This window comes from Microcaecilia unicolor, chromosome 1 (genome assembly GCF_901765095.1).
Source record: "Microcaecilia unicolor chromosome 1, aMicUni1.1, whole genome shotgun sequence".
Taxonomy (NCBI): Eukaryota; Metazoa; Chordata; class Amphibia; order Gymnophiona; family Siphonopidae; genus Microcaecilia; species Microcaecilia unicolor.
Genome location: NC_044031.1, coordinates 433,894,211 through 433,918,483, shown reverse-complemented (window position 1 = coordinate 433,918,483; position 24,273 = coordinate 433,894,211). Strand labels below are relative to the sequence as shown.

The following is a 24,273-nucleotide window of genomic DNA, read 5'->3' as shown; positions in this document are numbered from 1 at the left end:
AAAATCCATAATTTTGGTCAACATTTTGTAGTCTGTGTCCAGAAGCGATATTGGCCTGTAGGAACCACACTGAGTTGAGTCCTTCCCTGGTTTTAATAGCACTGTAATTACTGCAAGACGCCATGAAAATGGGAGTTCATGCACTTCATCCAGCGCTCAAAAGACCCTAAGCAATACAGGCGCTATATACCTTATAGAATTGGTTGGAAAATCCATCTAGACCCGGTGTCTTATTATGGGGTAAGTCCTTGATGGCCCAGCTCACTTCATCTAACTCTACAGGTTTGGACAGTTGCTCAGCCTCCCCTACTGACAAGGTTGGAAGAGAAATAGAAACCAAAATTGGAGAAATCATGCATGAATTTCCTCAGTATGGATTGTTGCCCCATCCTCCCTCGAATAGAAAAAATATAATTACGCTGGCTCTGCTGTTGCTTTGTGCTAGTAGCTTGCTAGAGTGGTTGTCAAATTCAAAATGTTCTTGGCAGACGTTTTGTAACTGATCTGCTGTGTCAGCCAATTGAACCTCATGAAGAGACAAGCGCAACTCATGCAACCTATTGGCATAGGATTGATTCTGTGGGTCAGCTTTATATGCTCCCTCTACTTGAGAGATCTCTTGGCGCAAGCTGGATTCCTTAGCTCTCCTTGTCTTGGATAGATGGCCCTGCAAACTATAATACTCCCCTGCATAACTACTTTCAAACTCTCCCATAAGGTGAGGGAATCAACATCCCCGGTATCCTTCAATTCAATATAATCTTTTTAAGTGTTTCTCCAAAGCCAAGACATGTTGAGGCTCTAACAACAGGGCATCTCTCATTCACCAGTACCTATGACCCCGAGGGCTGATCTCCCAATAAAACCTCAGAAGAACTAGGGCATGGTCAGACCAAGTACATGTTTCTATCATTATGTCTTGCATCTCTTTTAAAACATTAGCATCTCCCATCCACATATCTATGCAGGAGTAGAATTTATGATATGAGGAGTAATAAGTAAAAACTCTACCAGTCAGGTGTCTGTCTCCAAAGGTCAAAGAGACCCCAACGAGCTATAAATTGAGTGATGTATACTCCCTCTGTGCATATGAAATCCCCGCTGCACTATTATCCCACCTAGGGTCTAGAGTAATGTTAAAATCTCCCCCCAAAAGGTGACCCTGTCCAACTCTTAGTAAAGTTTGACCCAAATCATCCAAAAAAAGCAATTTGGCCCTCATTAAAAAGTGAAAGTCATGCTCCCCAGTTTTAATAGAATGAATAGGTACTGACCCTCCTTGTTTGACAATTTTCTGTATCTGCCAAGGATAGGTAAACGAAAGGGCTATCAAAACTTCCCTAGTTTTATTTTGCAGCCTATTTGAGGCAAAGAAGATATGTGGATATTTTTTTATGGGCTACATATTGCTCATGGGTTAGCTTCAGAAGAGTCTCTTGAACGAAAGCAACATCTGCCTTTCAGATGAGCAAGTTCTTTAAACAAAAGTTCTCTCTTAACTGGAGTATTCAGGCCTCTCACATTCAACATTAAACAGGTTAGATTAGACATAGCATATAGAGCTTATTAAAAGCTAACTACCCCTAGACATCCAGAGTGCTAATTGTATACCATAAGATAGATATCACAGCCAAAACTTAAAAGGATTAGGGCCCCCTCTAGTACCACTGTATCCCCTGAATAACCCCCCTCCCCCCAACAATACACTACTTCTTATGTAGGCAAGGGAATACACCTGTGATTGGTGTGCTCACATAGTATAGGAGGAAGTGATACACCGCAATAGTACATATTAGCTAACAATGCTTAAGAACCAGTCAGTTATAGTAAACATGTCATACTATAGTTCTAGAAACCTTACAGTCCAGACTTTTTAGATTGTGACATCAAGCTTCTCACAGAAGCTTGATGTCACAGTATCCATGGGATGATACTCATTGCCACTTCAGTTTCTCAATGTCACCATTTCCCCTTACAATCAAGGGAGAGGAGGGGTTCTCCACCAGGTCTTAGGGGAGATATGGCTGCGCCTCCTCATGAGAGCAAACCCGATGTAATCTGCCTTCCTTGTAAAAAGCCAATGCCATTTGTATCCGATACCTTCTTCTCACAGGTGTTGCGTCAAGGGCCACAATTCAGCCCTTTGTTGCAGCGTAGTAGTTGCCAGGTCCTGATAAATTTCAATATGATAGGTATCCCATTCAAAGGCTTTGTTCGCCCTTGCTTTAGCCAGTATTGCCTCCTTCACTTTAAAATCTTTAAAGCAGGCGACAATATCCTTAGCACGATTTTGACTCGAGTTACCCAATGCTCTGTGGGCTCTGTCGACCATAATAGATGATGGATCCACTGAGGCAGACCCTGAGGACAGGAGAGCCCCCGCTGTTTGTTGAACAACTTTCTCAGAGTCCATATATTCAGGGCCTTCCAGGACTCCCCTAAATTGAAGATTAGATAGCCGGCTTTGATTTTCAAGGTCCTCAATCTTGTCCAGAAAGTATCCAGTACTTTATTCTCATCGAGACGCTTGTTAATGCTCCTCCAGGCTGGTTCAGTATCCGCCAGGCGGTGACCTAATTCAGCAAGTTCTGTCCGAAGGTCTACTCCCAAGTTCGCCCCTTAAGGCCTTTATTTCAGATTGAATCATGTGTAGGGAGGCCCTGATCACCCTAAACGGATCCTCAGAATCTGCAATATCTGCCGAGGGCACAGATTTCACCATGGTGGCCGACTTGGGTGCATGTGGATCGGGCATTCCCTCTTCCAGCACCATTTCCGGCGATGAAATAGCAAGGGCTGCAGCCTGCTGTTGAAAAGCAAAGTCTTGCAGATTAATCGCCCGGGTCCGCCAATCAGCCATCTAAATTCGATCACTCTATTAGAGATATCAGCAATTAAGTATGAGCCACAGAGGCTGTAGCTGGATGGATCAAAAAGCTGCGAGTTCTACTGAACGGTGATGAGCTTTTCGATCAGGCAGCCATTCCTGTCGACGACGTCACTTCCCTTTCCATGCACCATGAGTATTACTAAAACTTCTTACACAAAATTTTCACAAGGTTCCTACTTAGGCACCACAAAAAAAAAAAAAAAAGTTTTCACCAGCTTAAACTGCCACTTCATCAAACAACACATCAAAGACATTTCATCACATGACAATCACATGTTCAAGCTAAATGCATTCAAATTGTGTGTGGCAAACTTGTGACAAATTGGGGGTAGAGGAGTACGCCAGTAATCACAGCTTCTTTATGTACATGTCCAAAGGAAACCTTAAGTGCCAGCACACATTGGCACCTCTTCATTTGTGCCTAAATATGAGTCTCAGTAAAGCCATACTGAAGCCATGCACCCAATTCTTTTTCCTCTTATCTACGCAAATCTCCAAGATGCTACCTCGCTTCCTCCCCAATCCAACTGTGCTATGTAATTGCCTGCTGGTGATGAACTGACATGGGTTTGACCTTTTATCACCTTTGTGCACTACATCAGCCAAACCTAGGCTTAAATGACAGAAATTAAGTCTGATAGCCAAGGACAATGCGAGTTTGCCAGTGCAGCCCTCATCCTATTTTGGTCAAAAGAGAAAAAGAGGCTAGGTCTATGAGCTTTAGTCTGCTCCAGAGAAAAGGCTAAGGCTTTCTGGCAATCCAATGCATGAAATACGTTTTCACCTTTGTGGGTATGAGGTTTAGAAAACGTTGGAAAGACAACAGACTAGTTAAGATGGAACTTGACAACTTTGGGAAAGAACTTTAGATAAGTATGAAGAACCACTATTAAAACTTTAGTATAGGGTAGTTAAGTTACTAGGGCCTGAAGATCAACTCTACAAGCTGAATTAACAGCCATCAAAAATACAACCTTCCAAATCAGGTACCTCAAAAGGAGTTTTCATCAGCTGGATGTAACGTGGAAGTCCATGACACCACAAGCAGCTTGATGACAGGTTTCAGTAGAAGCAAGACCCCTCAAAGCAAGCCACTGAAAGTTGTATAAAGATAAATTTAACTCCTACATTAGCTCTACATTAGGGTGAGCTCTAACCAAGTTGGCCTTGAAATCTGACTCTGATAGATGTAAGATATTCAAGGACAACCTCTTCCACTTAAATCTATACACCTGCTTAGTGGAATCTTTTCTGGCACCTAGTAAGGCCCAAGATGTTGCTAGGCAAATCCAGAAAAACTAATGTCCATCTCTCAACATCCAAGCTGCAAGGGCTTGAGACTCAATGCTGGGATGCAACAGAGTGCCCTGCTCTTGCTTGACTCGAGCTGGAAGGCACTCCAGCCTCATAGTATGTCTGATGGACAGATTCAGCAGAAGTGGTAACCAACATGTTCAGAAAACCCTTCCCACCAACGTAGAAAAGGCAGGCATCCAAGGCTAGTTTGCCTTGTAACTATCCTGGAGCAAAACTGAAGAACCTTCTTGTTGATGGAGAGGCAGAGAGATCGATTTGAGGGGGTGCCCCACTCTCAAAAAGATCTTTCGAATGATTGCCATTCAGAGTCCATTCATGGTGTCAGACGGCTCAACTCAGTTTGACTGAAAGAAAATTGTCCTTGCTTATCAGATATGTGGCTCTGAGAAACATTCAGTGAGAAATGGCACATTTCCACATTGACAGTTTCCCAACACAGGAGTTATGACCATGTCCCTCACAGCTTGTTTATGTAACAAATGGCTACCTGGTTGTCCATTTGAACCAGAATAACCTTTTGGCCAACCAACCCCTGAAAACATTTTGAGCATTCCATACTGCCCTGAGCAGACCATATAACCTGGGTGTGGAGCCCATTCAGATGAGCATGCGAGCCCTGGCTGAAATTATCTGTTGTGAGAATGGCTTGATTTCGAAGCATTTGGAAGGGGATTCCTTTTGCCAAATTGGACTGATTTTTCCACCAGGACAATGAATCTCAAAGTAGACTAGTGACAGATATGTCCTGGAGTGTCCTTGTAGGTTAAGACCACTAGGTAGATACGGTCCACTGAGTTTGCCTCAAAATGGTGGCATGCTATCAGAGGCTCATGAGCTGATGACACCATGTGGCCCAACATTCTTAACATTTGACTCGATACTTGCTGACTTCTGAATTTCTTGGAGATTCTTTGTTGTGAAAGAAAGGCAGTTGCTCGAGTCAAGTCTAAAATGGCTCCTATGAATGCCAGTATTTATGTCGGGCCTAAATGCAACTTAGGATACATTTATGGCCAACCCAAGCAACTCCAGCACCAAAACAGTTAAGTGATCTTTCTGCTCCTCTCTGTTGAATGCTTGATAGGGAAACACGTGCACTCCACTTGTTTAGATATACTACAATAAATGCTAAATATTTTGTAACCACTCAAGTCGCTGACATGAGGCCAAATGGCAGAATGCAGTACTGGTAGTAGCATTTTCCTATAAAGAATACTTCCTTATAGGAAAACATATTTTCTGTATCTACAAGGAATTGTAGATACAGATACATCCAAGTAACAGGAAGTATATGAGCATAAGTGTCCTCCAGATCCAGAGAATATAACCAGTCCCCTTTTTGAAGAAGTAGACTGTAGGAGCCTAAGGAAATCATCCTGAACTGTGAAGAGATGTTTGTTCAGGGCCCTCAGGTCTAGAATCCTCTCAATTTTTGTGACCAGAAAATATTTAAAACCCCTACCCTCTTTCCCATGGTGGAACATACTTAACTGCAGTAGACTGAGAGAAAAGAATTCCTTTGTATTTCCTAATGCTGAGCGCTTAATCTTGATGCTTTCAATGGAAAATATGGAGGCCGAGCTGGTACCCTACCAAATGATTCTGAGATCCCCGCCTGTTTGAAGTTATACTAGACCATCTGGTCACAAAAACATGTAAAAGGCAGTTCTATAACTTGGCACCAACACATGCGCACAGAGGCACAAAAGTGGCAGTTATGCAAGTAAGTGCACTAGGCACTATTCTATCAGTTGCACCCAAGTACTACAGAGTGCAAGTTATAAGGGGAGGGCATATATGGGGATGGAACATGGTAGGCTATGGTCATTTCTCCAAACTATATATGTAACTTATGCAATAATGTAAGTTATGTGCTTTGGACTGTGCACTTAGGCACTTGCCTGCGACATGAACACGGTGGTATCAAACCACGTTCATGTCTACACCTACCACAGGTGATGAACATCAAGCACTTGAAATTTTTAGTCACTTCTTGCAGCTTATGCTGTCACTTTTACTCTGTGTCTTGCTGTTTTTGTTTTTCCAGGCTAGACTAGTAGCACAAGTCACCCCCACGGATACCATACCAGTGCATGCCTGCATATGCCATCCATATCACCACCTACAAATTTAAAAATTTTAAGTCACTTCTTGTGGTGCATGCCACAGCAGCATGCATAAAGAGCAAAACATTAACATCAGGACTTGTATCCCGCTACCACCTTCTGAGCAGGTAAGATAAGATGCCAGAATATCTGGAAGTTATACTCAAATAAGGGCTAACAGTCAAGACTTAAGGTACATATTTCTTAAAAAGAAAAGTTAACTCTTTCTAAATAAAAGATAGAAGGGAGAAGTAGAGAATATACCTGCAACATCTTTCCATAGTCTGGCAGCCTAGACAGCTAGGTTTTCTCAAAAGCTAACAGTCTCCTCTTACTATTAGCAGATGAAATGTAAAAAAGTTTGCATTGTCACTTCGTCTAGATCTTAAAGAAGTTACAAAATGAAAATGATAAAGATAACTAGGAACTAAACCATGAAGAATTTTGAAAAGGAAACAGGGCAGTTTAAAAAGAATTCTGGCTTCAACTGGTAGCCAGTGAAATTTAACATAATAGTTGGAAATGCTATTGTATTTAGAAAGGTAAAGGTTAACCTACCGTGTTTTGCATGGTCTGGAGTTCTCAAAGCCCCTTTCATGCAGCCTATGTAGACAGTTGCAATAGTCCAAGACAGACAGCAATATAACATAAACGAAACATTCAAATTGTTTGATCTCAAAATAATTATGGATAGCACACAGTTTTCTCATTAAGAAGAAACTTGTTTTTCCTAAAGTGGCAAATAGTAAGTTCATCAGAATGGTGAATGATGCTATCAACTTGAATACCCATATCTTCACAATTGAAGATATCTCATATTCAGATTGCTTGATATTAATAGACTTAGGAATATGTTCAGATTTATGTTCCTGGAGAAGGACCGCGATGGAGTGCAAAAAGTACAAATGAGATTCAAGTGGATAGAGCACCGTTCACGGAAGAGAGTGTGTATGAACAACTTGAAAAGCTAAAGGTGGACAAAGCCATGGGACCGGATGGGATCCACCCCAGGATATTGAGGGAGCTCAGAGAGGTTCTGGCGAGTCCTCTTAAAGATTTGTTTAATATATCCTTGCAGATGGGAGAGGTTCCGAGGGATTGAAGAACGGCGGAGATGGTCCCTCTTCACAAAAGTGGTGATAGGGAAGAAGCTGGAAACTACAGGCCGGTAAGCCTCACTTCGGTTATTGGAAAAGTAATGGAAGCGATGCTGAAGGAAAGGATAGTGAATTTCCTGGAAGCCAATAAGTTGCAAGATCCGAGACAACATGGTTTCACCAAAGGGAAATCGTCCCAAACGAATCTCATTGAATTCTTTGATTGGGTGACAGGAGAATTGAATCAGGGACGAGCTATGGACGTAATCTACTTAGATTTCAGCAAAGCTTTTGACACGGTTCCCCACAGGAGGCTCTTAAATAAACTGGATGGGCTGAAGATAGGACCCGAAGTGGTGAACTGGATTAGGAACTGGTTGAAGGACAGAAGCCAGAGGGTGGTGGTGAAAGGAATTCGCTCGGAGGGAAAGGTGAGTAGTGGTGTGCCTCAAGGATCGGTGCTGGGACCGATTCTGTTCAATATATTTGTGAGAGACATTGCCGAAGGGTTAGAAGGTAAAGTTTGCCTATTTGCGGATGACAGTAAGATCTGTAACAGAGTGGACACCCGGGAGGGAGTGGAAAACATGAAAAAGGATCTGAGGAAGCTAGAAGAATGGTCTAAGGTTTGGCAATTAAAATTCAACGCGAAGAAATGCAAAGTGATGCACTTAGGGAATAGCAATCCACGGGAGACGTATGTGTTAGGCGGGGAGAGTCTGATAGGAGCGGACGGGGATAGGGATCTTCGGGTGATAGTATCTAAGGATCTGAAGGCGACAAAACAGTGTGACAAGGCGGTGGCCGTAGCTAGAAGGTTGTTAGGCTGTATAGAGAGAGGTGTGACAAGCATAAGAAAGGGGGTGTTGATACCTATTTTCTTTTTCACAGGGCCTATTGGACACCTGCTAGAGTGGCCAGGATTACTAAGAGTCTTGATTACAAATGCTGGTCCTGTCAAGAATCAGATGGATCCCTTTCCCATATGGTTTTTTACTGTAAGAACGTAAGAGCATACTGGCGACTCATTTGGGCTAAGTTGCGCCTTATTTTTCAGTTGCCTACGTCAACCGTGATCTCTTATGATGTTGTGCTTTTAAGGGCCTCTTCTCCTAACCTCTCTCTCTCTCTTAGATTCTGATAAGAAATTGTTTAATATTTTGTTAGCTGTTGCTTTACACTTAATTGTTTCAAACTGGAAAAATAATGTACATCTCAATTATAATGAATGGTGGAGTAACGTGTGTGTGATTAGAAAATATGAAACTATTCTAGCCCATAAGCACCGTTGTGTTCAATCTGTCTTGAAGACCTGGGCTCGTTTAGATTCATTTTGTCGGACTCCTAATAGTACTACCTGATAAATGTATAATTGCTGTTTTGCTATGGGTATTGTCATGGTATGTTCTGTCTTTTCATTTTTGTTTCTTTCTTTGCCATGGATTATTGTTACTTTTGGTTTTTTAATTTTTGTTTTGTGTTATGCTTGAAAACCTTAATAAAAATATGAAGGAAAAAAAAAAAAAAGAATTGAAGCGGTGCAAAGAAAAGCTACGAGAATGGTAAGGGAATTGCGTTACAAGACTATGAGGAGAGACTTGATGACCTGAACATGTATACTCTGGAAGAAAGGAGAAACAGGGGTGATATGATACAGACGTTCAAATATTTGAAAAGTATTAATCCGCAAACGAACCTTTTCCGGAGATGCAAAGGAGGTAGAACGAGAGGACATGAAATGAGATTGAAGGGGGGCAGACTCAAGAAAAATGTCAGGAAGTATTTTTTCACGGAGAGAGTGGTGGATGCTTGGAATGCCCTCCCGCGGGAGGTGGTGGAAATGAAAACGGTAACAGAATTCAAACACGCGTGGGATAAACATAAAGGAATCCTGTTCAGAAGGAATGGATCCTAAGGAGCTTAGCCGAGATTGGGTGGCACAGCCGGTGGCGGGAGGCGGGGATAGTGCTGGGCAGACTTATACGGTCAGTGCCAGAGCCGGTGGTGGGAGGCGGGGCTGGTGTTTGGGAGGCGGGGATAGTGCTGGGCAGACTTACACTGTCTGTGCCCTGAAAAGGACAGGTACAAATCAAGGTAAGGTATACACAAAAAGTAGCACATATGAGTTTATCTTGTTGGGCAGACTAGATGGACCATGCAGGTCTTTTTCTGCCGTCATCTACTATGTTACTATGTATTATTGAAAATTAGAAATTTTGTTTTTTCGGTACTGAATTTTAGACTATGAGCAAACATCTATTTATCTAACAGAGGCTTTCGGCTTATTCTCCGGTAAACGCAGTGGCTCAGTTTCCTCCAGTTCTTTCACCAAGTTACTGAGATCTTCTCCAAAACAGCCACTTACCCCAAATGGGCAGTTTAGCTAGACATGACTGACGCTGCATCCGCTGCCCAATCCCACAACCAGAGTTGCCAAAGTGTCATGACAGCCAAAGACATACTGCAGGCCATACACTGTAACATATTATAAACAGCATCCACCCATTAGGCCAACCCTGCTTCTAGCTGGGCCTTATGGTGCCAGTCTTCTGCTGCTGACACCACTTCAGGTACGCTCTTGCCATGAATGAGCTGCACTCTTGTCGCTTGAAGGCCCAAAGTGGCCACTTGAAAGACTTTCAGCAAGTCTTCTAGCTTCCTATCCTCTAGGTCTTTAAGAGCAACGCCCCCGTCCAATGGCAAGCTGGTCGTTTTAGTCATAACCAGGGAGTCAACCCTGGGAAGCTGCAATTTTTCTCCTCCAGAACTAATGGGTAAAGATGAGCCACAGCTCTCAGCCCCATGTCCAGTTGAGACCCATTCTGCTGTAATCAGGTCTTGAATGTCCAGATGCAACAGGAAGGCCTTAGGACCTCTAAGCCCCTCATGATCGATGCAGATGGTACTCCTGACACCAAAGTCTACTCAATGGAAAACACTGCCAGTACCTCAGAAATAAGAGTACTGTGCTCCTCTTTATGAAACAACCTTAATACTTTCAGATCAACTCCCTCCTCTAATGGCTCCTTCAATAATGGCTCCTCTAAATAGACTGAGGCCACATCAGATGAGGCATAGAGAGAAGAAGAAATAGTCTCATCTGCCCACTCCTAGAAGTCTAAATGAGATTTCTTAGGAGACTTAGGGGAAGCAGGGTAAGAAACTGAAGCACCAGGCAGCAACTCCGACTGTCCCTGCTTCACTAAGTAAGCCTGGATAAAAACAATATAAACTCTAGAGAAAATAAAGAATCCCAAAGCAGTTGACTGATCTGTGTGCCCTGAGGCTGTAAAATGGCAGCAGAGCTTTGCATGCGACCAAAGGATGCTCCTCATTGCCAATCAGCACCAGCAAAATGGGCACCTGTTCCCACACTCTCCTGCGTCAAACTGCACACCAACCTTGCTTCCTCTGCATCCTGTGGGACTGCCGGCTTGCATGCACTGCAATGCCCCAACGCCAGCCAGTGGGTCCCACATTGGGAACACTGCTCAATTGTCTCAGAGGGAGTCACCATTCACCCCGATTGTCACCAGCATAGCACATGTCCAAGCAGGAGTCAGGATCCCTCCCCTACATAAAGTGGAACTTGCAACCTTCCAGCAGTTCCGAGACAAACTTGTCAGACTTTCCACTGCCAGCTACTCCCCCCATAAGTCATACCACAGATGAGAAAGGCTGATAATTTTCCCCACGTCCTCCAACACACCTTTAAGGTTGTTGCGCTGGAAAAGGAGAGCTCCATAAGAAACAGGGAAGAGGTAAAAGTAGTAAGTTCGCGGGGCACCAGAAACAGGAATGAGAAGACCTCCAGATATAACTCTGCAGCCTTAAGCCAACCACAAAGCACAAATGGGGACCAGATGACAAACCGGACAAGGAGCAGATCACTCAGAACCAGAGGATGAAAAGTGTGTACATCCACTTGCTGGAGATAGAAAATACTGAGGAGCTGGACTGCATGCCAAGAGAGATGTCTCGGGTCAGTTTTCAGTTCTCTATTGTCACCTGCTGGTTGATAAAACTATCCCACAGGTTCTGCAATACAGGGAAGCTACGTAATGGAAATACAGAAATTCATTAGATATTCATATTCAGAATTCCATATCAGTGTCCACCATAAGTCTTTCCTTCACTCTACATGCTAGAGGTCTGTCAAACACCTTCAGTTTCTTACTTCTCTACATACCTCCTCCAATCACTAGTTCATCACTAAAAACTATCTTCAATATCTCACATGTTGTTCAAAACATCCATCCTATTATAATAGGAGATTTTAATGTTCACATGGATGACATCTCCAACTGCCACACAGGAATATGCTCAGTTTCTGCAGGATCACTCATTTATAAACATATTTCCTCCCTTATCTATGAAAAGGGACATCCTAGATTTATTACTTTCCTCCTCCATTTCAGTTAAAGCGAATGCTACATACCTGTAGAAGGTATTCTCCGAGGACAGCAGGCTGATTGTTCTCACTGATGGGTGACGTCCACGGCAGCCCCCTCCAACCGGAAACTTCACTAGCAAAGGCCTTTGCTAGTCCTCACGCGCCGATGCGCACCGCGCAATCGCGGCCGTCTTCCAGCCCGAACCGGCTCGTGTTCGTCAGTCCCATATGTAGCAAGACAAAAAAAGGGAAGACACAACTCCAAAGGGGAGGCGGGCGGGTTTGTGAGAACAATCAGCCTGCTGTCCTCGGAGAATACCTTCTACAGGTATGTAGCATTCGCTTTCTCCGAGGACAAGCAGGCTGCTTGTTCTCACTGATGGGGTATCCCTAGCCCCCAGGCTCACTCAAAACAACAAACATGGTCAATTGGGCCTCCCAACGGTGAAGACATAACTGAGATTGACCTAACAATTTATCCAACTAACTGAGAGTGTAGCCTGGAACAGAATAAACATGGGCCTAGGGGGGTGGAGTTGGATCCTAAACCCCGAAAAGATTCTGAAGCACTGACTGCCCGAACCGACTTTCGCATCGGGTATCCTGCTGCAGGCAGTAATGAGATGTGAATGTGTGGACAGATGACCACGTCGCAGCTTTGCAGATCTCTTCAATAGTGGCTGACTTCAAGTGGACCACAGACGCTGCCATGGCTCTAACATTATGAGCCGTGACATGACCCTCAAGAGCCAGCCCAGCCGTAAGTGAAGGAAATGCAATCTGCTAGCCAATTGGATATGGTGCGTTTCCCCACAGCCACTCCCCTCCTGTTGGGATCAAAAGAAACAAACATTTGGGCGGACTGTCTGTTGGGCTGTGTCCGCTCCAGATAGAAGGCCAATGCTCTTTTGCAGTCCAATGTGTGCAGCTGACGTTCAGCAGGGCAGGAATGAGGACGGGGAAAGAATGTTGGCAAGACAATTGACTGGTTCAGATGGAACTCCGACACCACCTTTGGCAAGAACTTAGGGTGAGTGCGGAGGACTACTCTATTATGATGAAATTTGATACAAGGAGCATGAGCTACTAGGGCTTGAAGCTCACTGACTCTACGAGCTGAAGTTACTGCCACCAAGAAAATGACCTTCCAGGTCAAGTACTTCAGATGGCATGAATTCAGTGGATCAAAAGGAGGTTTCATCAGCTGGGTGACAATGACATTGAGATCCCATGACACTGTAGGAGGCATGACGGGGGGCTTTGACAAAACCAAACCTCTCATAAAGCGAACAACTAAAGGCTGTCCTGAGGGTCATGATCCAAGATGGCGGCTGTTAGAGCAAGTTAAACGGACGCATCTCGAAGTAGCTCCTAGCTTAGACTTGCATGAGCGCCTTACCCGTCGCGGCGATGGGCAAGAGAAGAGGTAAAGTTCGGGAGGCTCCCTCTGTACCGGACGGCACTTCTCAGCCACGCCAGACAACGCTGGATCACTTTCGTCTTGGGTCTGGTCCCGAGTTGGCGTCGACTCCGTTAGTCGGTGCTAGTGCTCAAATGCTAGACAGCAGTGGAGACGGGGCTTCCCTGAGGGAAGGGAAGCTACTGTTGCAAGTCCTGGGGCCATGGCGTCGAGAGGAGAACCAGGTGATCAGGAAGGGAGACTGCACGAGCGGACAACTGGAGCCACACTGCAAGCTGAACCAGGATTAACAGTTGCTCAAGCCTTGGAAAAGACAGTGAGTACTCTGGAACAGGCTGCCAAGGCCCCCCCTACCGGTTTATTCAATGGGAAGGGTAGAAAAACCAGCTGTAGTGACTTTGGAGACACTGTGGGACTTAACTTCATCTACCCACTCAGCTTTACAAAACTTGATTTTGAAAAATATGGAGACGATTAAAGTTCTATCGGAGACTGCTCTAAAACAAATTCAAACTAGTGAATCCCAAGCGACCGAGGTTAGAAGAATGTCGGAAAAAATTGAGAAACTTGATCTTGTGGGACAAACTCTAATTAAAGATAAAAACTTCACCTTGAGACGCTTGGAATATTTGGAGAATTACTCAAAGAGACTGACTGCGCTTTATAAATTTTCCTAGGTCCCCTATGGTGGTGCCAACCCAAATGATCAGAAAGTATTTAATGGAGATTCTGGGAATGCCGGAAAATTCCTTACCACCTATAACTAGAGCTTATTATATACAAACGGATGTGAAATCATCTGAGAATCAACAGCAACAAGGTGCAATGGATCTTACGGCATTTCTTGAGTCTTCCTTAGAGGTTATAACTCAAAGAACTACACTTTTGGTGACATTTGCGTTGGAAATAGATAGAGATGCAGTCCTTAAACTTTCCCTCAGACATTTGGATTCTCTGTTTTTGGGATCAAAAGTTAGGGTATTCCCTGATTTGGCTAGGGATACTCAACAACGGCGTAGAAAATTTTTGACTCTACGTCCTAGAATAATAGCAATAGGTGCAGATTTTGTTTTGAGATACCCATGTATATGTAGAATAAAATTTCAATCTAGGCAATACCAATTCTTTGATCCAAAACAGTTGGAGGAATTTCTGTTAAGCAGAGAAGAGGTAAATGTAAAAGTTTAGTCACACATGCACCACTGTAAGGCAGCTTGGAGTCAGCCACTCGAGACGTAACTTGCTGATTTGATTTACCTATTTGGTGATTATGCTTTATATTTAAGTATTTGAAATTTTCTACAAATCTTGGATCATTACCTTATTTGTGATCGATAGTAGAATATATTAGTGTGACTGTTAGAATATTTCCTTTTGTTTACAAATTGCTGTTATGTGTATTATCACTCATAAGGATTTATTATGTATGATAAAAGTATATAAATAAAAATTTAAAAAAAAACAAAAAAAAAAAAAAGGCTGTCCTGAGATCGGCTTACCTTCTACACGGTAATGATATGCACTAATTGCGCTAAGGTGAACCCTTACAGAGTTGGTCTTGAGACCAGACTCAGACAAGTGCAGAAGGTATTCAAGCAGGGTCTGTGTAGGACAGGAGCGAGGATCTAAGGCCTTGCTGTCACACCAGACGGCAAACCTCCTCCATAGAAAGAAGTAACTCCTCTTAGTGGAATCTTTTCTGGAAGCAAGCAAGACGCGGGAGACACCCTCCGACAGACCCAAAGAGGCAAAGTCTACGCTCTCAACATCCAGGCCGTGAGAGCCAGAGACTGGAGGTTGGGATGCAGAAGCGCCCCTTCGTTCTGTGTGATGAGGGTCGGAAAACACTCCAATCTCCACGGTTCTTCGGAGGACAATTCCAGAAGGAGAGGGAACCAGATCTGACGCGGCCAAAAAGGAGCAATCAGGATCATGGTGCCTCGGTCTTGCTTGAGTTTCAACAAAGTCTTCCCCACCAGAGGTATGGGAGGATAAGCATACAGCAGGCCATCCCCCCAATCCAGGAGGAAGGCATCCGATGCCAGTCTGCCGTGGGCCTGAAGTCTGGAACAGAACTGAGGGACCTTGTGGTTCGCTCGAGATGCAAAGAGATCTACCAAGGGGGTGCCCCACACCTGGAAGATCTGGCGCACTACTCTGGAGTTGAGCGACCACTCATGAGGTTGCATAACCCTGCTCAACCTGTTGGCCAGACTGTTGTTTACGCCTGCCAGGTATGTGGCTTGGAGCAACATGCCGTAACGGCGAGCCCACAGCCACATGCTGACGGCTTCCTGACACAGGGGGTGAGATCCGGTGCCCCCCTGCTTGTTGATGTAATACATGGCAACCTGGTTGTCTGTCTGAATTTGGATAATTTGGTGGGACAGCTGATCTCTGAAAGCCATCAGAGCGTTCCAGACCGCTCGTAACTCCAGGAGATTGATCTGCAGATCGCGTTCCTGGAGGGACCAGCTCCCTTGGGTGTGAAGTCCATCGACATGAGCTCCCCACCCCAGGAGAGCGCATCCGTAGTCAGCACTTTTTGTGGCTGAGGAATTTGGAAAGGGCGTCCCAGAGTCAAATTGGACCAAATCGTCCACCAATACAGGGATTTGAGAAAACTCGTGGACAGGTGGATCACGTCTTCTAGATCCCCAGCAGCTTGAAACCACTGGGAAGCTAGGGTCCATTGAGCAGATCTCATGTGAAACCGAGCCATGGGAGTCACATGAACTGTGGAGGCCATGTGGCCAAGCAATCTCAACATCTGCCAAGCTGTAATCTGCTGGGACGCTTGCACCCGGGAGACGAGGGACAGCAGGTTGTTGGCCCTTGTCTCCGGAAGATACGCACGAGCCGTCCGAGAATCCAGCAGAGCTCCTATGAATTCGAGTCTCTGTACTGGGAGAAGATGGGACTTTGGATAATTTATCACAAACCCTAGTAGCTCCAGGAGTCGAATAGTCATCTGCATGGACTGTAGAGCTCCTGCCTCGGATGTGTTCTTCACCAGCCAATCGTCGAGATAAGGGAACACATGCACTCCCAGCCTGCGAAGCGCTGCTGCTACTACAGCCAGGCACTTCATGTCCACTCTGGGCGCAGAGGCGAGCCCAAAGGGTAGCACACAGTACTGGAAGTGACGTGTGCCCAGCTGAAATCGCAGATACTGCCTGTGAGCTGGCAATATCGGGATGTGCGTGTAGTCGTCCTTCAAGTCCAGAGAGCATAGCCAATCGTTTTCCTGAATCATGGAAAGAAGGGTGCCCAGGGAAAACATCCTGAACTTTTCCTTGATCAGATATTTGTTCAGGGCCCTTAGGTCTAGGATGGGACGCATCCCCCCTGTTTTCTTTTCCACAAGGAAGTACCTGGAATAGAATCCCAGCCCTTCTTGCCCGGATGGCACGGGCTCGACCGCATTGGCGCTGAGAAGGGCGGAGAGTTCCTCTGCAAGTACCTGCTTGTGCTGGAAGCTGTAAGACTGAGCTCCCAGTGGGCAATTTGGAGGCTTCGAGGCCAAATTGAGGGTGTATCCTTGCCGGACTATTTGAAGAACCCAACAATCGGAGGTTACTAGAGGCCACTTTTGATGAAAAACTTTCAACCTCCCTCCGACCGGCAGATCGCCCGGCACGGACACGTTGATGTCGGCTATGCTCTGCTGGAGCCAGTCAAAAGCTCGCCCCCTGCTTTTGCTGGGGAGCCGAGGGGCCTTGCTGAGGCACACGCTGCTGACGAGAGCGAGCGCGCTGGGGCTTAGCCTGGGCCGCAGGCTGTCGAGAGGGAGGATTGTACCTACGCTTACCAGAAGAGTAGGGAACAGCCCTCCATCCCCCATAAAAACGTCTCCTGAGGAGGTAGATGCTGAAGGCTGCCGGCGGGAGAATTTGTCGAAAGCGTTATCCCGCTGGTGGAGCTGTTCTACCACCTGTTCGACTTTTCTCCAAAAATGTTGTCCGCTCGGCAAGGGGAGTCCGCAATCCGCTGCTGGATCCTATTCTCCAGGTCGGAGGCACACAAGCCATGAGAGTCTGCGCATCACCACACCTTGAGCAGCAGCCCTGGACGCAACATCAAAGGTATCATACACCCCTCTGGCCAGGAATTTTCTGCACGCCTTCAGCTGCCTGACCACCTCCTGAAACGGCTTGGCTTGCTCAGGAGGGAGCTTGTCCACCAAGCCCGCCAACTGCCGCACATTGTTCCGCATATGGATGCTCGTGTAGAGCTGGTAGGACTGAATCTTGGCCACGAGCATAGAGGAATGATAGGCCTTCCTCCCAAAGGAGTCTAAGGTTCTGGAGTCCTTGCCCGGGGGCGCCGAAGCATGCTCTCTAGAACTCTTAGCCTTCTTTAGGGCCAGATCCACCATACCAGAGTCGTGAGGCAACTGAGTGCGCATCAGCTCTGGGTCCCCATGGATCCGATACTGGGATTCGATCTTCTTGGGAATGTGGGGATTAGTTAGTGGCTTGGTCCAGTTCGCCAGCAATGTCTTTTTTAGGACATGATGCATGGGTACTGTGGACGCTTCCTTAGGTGGAGAAGGATAGTCCAGGAGCTCAAACATTTCAGCCCTGGGCTCGTCCTCCACAGCCACCGGGAAGGGGATGGCCGTAGACATCTCCCGGACAAAGGCCGCGAAAGACAGACTCTCGGGAGGAGAAAGCTGCCTTTCAGGGGAGGGAGTGAGATCGGAAGGAAGGCCATCAGACTCCTCGTCAGAGAAATATCTGATGTCCTCCTCCTCCTCCCATGAGGCCTCACCATCGGTATCAGACACAAGTTCACGAACCTGCGTCTGAAGCCGTGCCTGACTCGACTCCGTGGAAACACGGCCACGGTAGGAGCGTCGAGAGGTGGACTCTCTCGCCAGCATCGGCGAAGCTCCCTCCGCCGACGTCGTCGGGGAGTCTGCCTGGGAGGCGGCCGTAGCCGGTACTGCTTGAGACCTCACCTCGGGCAAGGGGCCAGCCGGCGCCTCACTCGATGGTACCGGTGGCGTGAGCACCCCCGGTACCGGAGGGGAAGGGCGCAACAGCTCTCCCAGAATCTCTGGAAGAACGGCCCGGAGTCTCTCGTGCAGAGTGGCTGTGGAGAAAGACTGTGAAGCCGATGCAGGCGTCGATGTCAGAGTCTGTTCCAGGCGTGGAGGCTGTTCCGGGCTGTCCAAGGGGGAGCGCATCGACACCTCCTGAACAGAGGGTGAGCGGTCCTCCCGTTGCCGATGCCTACTGGGTGCCGACTGCCTCGGCGACCCAGAGCTCTCGGTACCGAGACGGGAAGGAGACCCGGGACGATGCTTCTTCGACTTCTTCAAGCGAAGCATGTCACCGGAGCTTCCCGGTACCGACGAGGAGGACGTAGAATCCAACCGTCGCTTCCTCTGGGCCGAGGCCGAAGAAGGTCGATCTCGGGGGGGCTGTACTGCAGGAGCCCTCAGGGCAGGGGGAGACCCACCCGAAGGCTCATCGCCACCAGCAGGGGAATGGACAGCCCTCACCTGCACTCCAGACGAAGCACCACCGTCCGACGACATCAGCAACAGCGGAGGTCCCGGTACCACCGACGTCGACGCAGCCTTTCGATACCTCGGTACCGACGGTACTGTCCCGGTGCTGTCGACGTCAATGCACTCGATGCCTGTGCTGTTGTCGTCGAAGAGCCCGAGAACAACGCGTTCCACTGGGCCAATCTCGCTACCTGAGTCCTCTTTTTTAAAAGAGCACAAAGACTGCAGGCCTGCGGGCGGTGCCCAGCCCCCAGACACTGAAGACACGAAGCGTGCCTATCAGTGAGCGAAATTACCCGGGCGCACTGGGTGCACTTGTTGAAGCCGCTGCAAGACTTCGATGACATGGGCGGAAAAATCACGCCGGCGAAATCAAAATTCGCGATGACGAAGGGCACCAAAAAGAAGGGAGAAAAAACCCGAAACCGAAAGGAAACTTACGTGGGGAAAAAGCTGGAAACATGGGAAAAGGGTAAAGACCGATCGGTCTCTTTTTTTTTTTTTTTTTAAATCGAAAGTCGTGAAGACGCGCGAGGTCAACTTGAGGGGCACGAAACGGCGGTAAAACACAACCGTCCCTTGCGCGGACAAAAGAAGACTGACGAACACAAGCCGGTTCGGGCGGGAAGACGGCCGCGCATGCGCGGTGCGCATCGGCGCGCAAGGACTAGCAAAGGCCTTTGGTAGTGAAGTTTCCGGTTGGAGGGGGCTGCCGTGGACGTCACCCATCAGTGAGAACAAGCAGCCTGCTTGTCCTCGGAGAATTATCTTTATAAATTTAGCTCCTTATCACCATAGTCTGATCATTTTTTAGTAGCTATGCAAAAACCTCTAAAAGTCTCCAAAAATGGAAAACAGTTTTAGAAATACTTCTAACGTGTACCAGAAAACCGTAAGCAAACCTTAGACCTCTCTCCAAACTCCTTCAACGTACTTTCTCTAAATGGACAAGTAAACTCTTGGTATTCTGCTATCCAGTCTTTGGTCTAATTTTCAAACTGTTATCAATCAACATGTGAAAAAAAGCCTTCTCTCAAGTCAATAGCTCTTATTGCTGCTCTGATGTATGTCATCCTACTATTATAAAAACATTAAAAGATCTAGCAGTTAACTCTTACATGCATAATAAATAAATCCCTTAATGAAGGATATTTACCAACTTCTCTGAAAAATGCAGTGGCTAAACCTTGGATTAAAAACCAAACTCTAGATTATCAAGTTGATAACTAAAGGCACATTTCTTTGACAGTTTCTTTTAAAACTAGAAAAAGTAGTTTATAATCAATTGGTGGTGTGGCATTTGATTGACATAACATTTTAGACCCAAATCAACTGGTTTTAGGACCCAGCATGACACAGACGCTTTTAATTTCCATCTTAGACATAGTAAGAACAGGTTTTGATACAGGAAAACATTTTTTCTTAAGTTACCCTTGACATTTCAGTTGCATTTGATACCATAGATCAATCATCTGAAATCTGAGTCGATTAGTCTTAGAATAATTTCCCTCCATATCAGATAGGAAATTTTGTGTAATAAAAGCTTTAAAAAAAAAAAAAATCAGCCAATACTGACAATACAACTGGGGTTCCACAAGGATCTTGTCTTTTAGATAGATTGTTCAATATCTCTCTCAATTTGTCTAAATTTACAGTTCAGAATTTATACTGATATTCAATTCCTTTTGAATTCAGGTATGTATGTAAAAGAATATCTTGAAGTGCTTTATGTTTACAATCAGTCAATGGATGAAGGCGAACCATCTGAAACAATCTCTAAGACATTTTATCTGGATATCCTTCCAATGATATTCCAACTGTTTTTTCAATTGATGGTGAAAGATACAGAAGAAGTATACATTCAGGTACAATAAGTATTTTTCTGTTCTTGGAGGACTCAATCTGAATTTGTACCTGAAGCAAAGGAGAGTTAAGTGATCATAATGAAAAGTATTAGTGTACCCCAATACCTTATCAACTGAAGGAGATCAGTGCAGTTTCTAGAAACAGGGTATGACCACAGCAAAGGTTCATATAAATGATTTCAGAAAGTATAACAGTTTTCAAGAAAAAGTAAATTAGTAATCCAACCAAGAGTAAAGAGTCTAGTTGGGGAGCTAGTATGCTGCTTCCATACTACAATAATACCCTACTGTCAGTATCAGTTGGGATAATGTGAATTTCTTAATTTCAAGTTTGAAAAAGATTACATACCTGTTTCTCTGGACTAGGCATAACAGTGTTATCATGAAGAGTACTGTCAGTGGCAGAGATATATGTCAACCTACTTATGCCAGGACTTGAATGGGATGATTGAGAAGACAAATTATCAATACAAGCAGATGTCTGAAAAGGAGACTGAGCACTAACACAATCGCCAGAAATTCTGTGGAAAGAGTACAAAAATAAATATTTGTTATCTACAAGCTTACTTCTATAAATATGCTAAGTCAACATGCTGATTACAAGTAATCCTGTCCTTATAAGCACTGGATATCTAAGAGAAGTCCCCCTCATTGCAATATATGGATATATTTTAAAATCATCTGGTAAGTGAAAAGCAAAATTGTTCCCAGTTGTCCAAGAAAAAGTTGCATACTTCTAACAAGGAATCTTCATAGACAGCACAATAAAACTACACACAAGTGGGCAATATCTGATGGCACCGATATTGAGTGAGAAGGCTTTTCTTAGCAAGCTTGGAATTTCCTCCATAGCCACCACCTTATGAAGCCCTTCTGGTCTATTATAGAGTTAAGTTTCAATTCTCCTGGATGAAGAGACAGGGGTGGGGGAGGTGATATTTTCAACTAACTACAGAAAAGCTAAGATACTTACCTGTAGAAGGTTTTCTCCAAGGACAGCAGGCATATATTCTCACATACAGATCCACAGAGCCCAGTGTGGATATTGTCAAGTGCACTGTCACTTTAAACCTTTGAGGCAGTGCCCCCACCGCGCATGCGAGGATGCCTTCCCGCTCAAGCAAAGGACCAGTAGTTCGATATTAAATATAAAAACTCCAAGGGGAGGCGGGAGGGATGTGAGAATACTAGCCTGGAAAGATGAATTTTTGTAATTTAGTAGATAGTGAGCCTGGTGGAAATAATGGGCTGGAGAGTGGAGTTGCATTTTAAACAGTAAAGAGATTCTGCAGGACTCTTTGTCCAAACTGGCTATCCCATCTGGAATACTGCTCCAGACAGCAGTGAGCAGTGAAGGTGTAGATAAAAGACTACATAGCCGCACTGCAAATGTCTTAAATAGAGGCAGAACGGAAATGGGCTACTGAGGCCACCACGGTTCTCACATCATGAGCTGAGAACTGGCCATGTAGAGTCAGCCCAGCCTGAGTATATATGTAGGAGATACAGTTAGCCAACCAAGTAGAGACTGTACGTTTGGTGATAAGAGGATCAAAGGATACAAAAATCTTGGTGGATTTCCAATGAGGTTTTATTTGTTCTAGATAGTATGCAAAACAACGCTTACAGTCCAAGGTATGCAGTGCTGCTTCTTTAGAGTAAGTATGGAGTTTAGGAAAGAGGACAGGTAGTACAATGGACTAGTTGAACTGGAACTCAAACCACCTCTGGGAGGTAACTGGGGTGGGTTCTGAGTACAGCCCTGTCATGGTAGAATCTGGAGTAAGGTGGATCTGCCACAAGGGCATGAAGCTTACTGACTGCTGGCAGAAGTAAGCTATTAGAACCACCACTTTATATAGGAGGAACTTCAGAGAACAAGAACAAGGCAGCTTGAATGGCGATTTCATAAGTACAGCAAGACGAAAATGAGATACCACGCCACTGGTGGTGGTTTAATAGGAGGTTTGGGTAAGAAACAAACCCTTCATGAATCTAACCAATGGATGATCTAAAATTGTTTATCATCAAGTTTAGCATGAAAAGAATCAACAGTGCTCAAATGTAATACGAGTCAGTTTTGAGTCCAGAATCCAAAAGATAAAGGAGATATTCCATAAGGGTAGGAAGAGAACATGTGGTAGGGTTGCACGACTTAGATGAACAGCTAAGAGAATCTTTTCTACTTTAAACATTAACATTTACTTGTGGAAGGTTTCCCGGAGGCAAGAAATATTCTAGAGACTTTGTGAGGAAGGTTCACTGAAAGCAGATCTTTATTATTAAGTACCAAGCCATCAGGGCCAGAGAGTGAGGGTCTAGAAGAAGGAGGGAACTCTTGTTCTGTGTTATTAGAGCTGGAAAAGAATACAACCTGAACAGTTCTATGGATGACAACTCTAGAAGAGGAACCAGATTTGATGAGGTCAGTAGGGAGCAATTAGAATCATGGTGGGGAATACACAATTACACTCTATTTGGATGTAATTGGGAAACATTACTTTCAGTATAAATTATGGAAAACATGAAACACCACCACTTTGGTATTAGACAGTGTACTGTCTGGAGAGTAACTATGTTCTCTTTATCTATAGATCTGAATTCTAAAACCAAAATATACTAATAAGCACTGATACTGCACTCAAGGAAAACGTATACATAAGCAGCAGAAACAGTGAAAGAGATGCAAGAATAATGACAAAGATGATTTTATCTTTATTCAGCCTAAAGCAAACGCACATGAAACCCTAAGGTAGGCTTCTAGTCCAGCCAGCTATCCTAGCCCAATAGCAAGAGCACAGCAACTATAAAACCTTGACAGAGATAGCACACGACATCCAGGAGCTGGCAGAATGTTCCTCAGACAGATCAGTGAAGCAGAGCAGGGACAGTACTTCTGATCCAATGGACAGCAAAGCAACCCTTTTCCTTGTATAAGAGCCTCTTTTGTGCAGAGACCGCAAACTGCAGCTGGGTTAGTGAAGTGTATTCTGGGCTTGCTATTGATGCAGAACCTCCAATGTTTATCATTACAACTTTGTCTGTTTCAAATAGTATGACTTAAAAAGGCACAATACTGTCCCACCAGCATTACACTGCGGAGTCACTTTAACCCTGAGCCATGGATCCATAAATAATATGCAGGTTTTCTCCTAGCCACTGCGTCAGTCTGGCTGGCAGGGAAATTTCTGAAGTCCTTGGATCATCTGACTCAAGGTCTGTAGTCTGTACTGAAAGCTTTGTCCCAACATGTTTCAGAATGTATGAATGAGCCTGGCTCTGACTTGTGATACCACATAGTATAGCTTTTATATAACTATGTTGTATAGTGCCATGTAATGCTATATATAGTGCTTTATGTTGGGGTATTTTGCTCCCACAATGGTCCTTTGGTCTTGGCATAGTTTGAGAAGAGTTTTTCCTATGAAAGGCAGTGGGGATAAAAGCATATAGTAGAGCCATCCCCTAGAGGAGTAAGAAGGTGTTTGGGGCTATGCAGCTGGAAGCACAGTCTGGAACAGAAGCAGAGAAGATTGTTCCGAGGAGAAGCAAACAGGTCTATTGCTGGGGTTCCCCACTGCTGGAATATCTGACTAATGACCGAGCTGCTAAGAGACTATTCGTGAGGTTGAATGACTTGGCTCAGTTGGTCTGCTATGGCATTTTGC

The 24,273-nt window shown here is 45.1% G+C and overlaps 1 protein-coding gene across 1 annotated transcript in view; it reads right to left on the bottom strand.

The window, feature by feature from the left end:
- The window catches only part of CEP192 (centrosomal protein 192), a 459,635-nt gene that overhangs the window by 217,273 nt on the left and 218,089 nt on the right, over positions 1-24,273 (bottom strand). Inside the window, 1 exon segment of the mRNA XM_030212468.1 lies at positions 20,955-21,126. Within this exon segment, the coding sequence (XP_030068328.1) occupies positions 20,955-21,126 (172 nt within the window).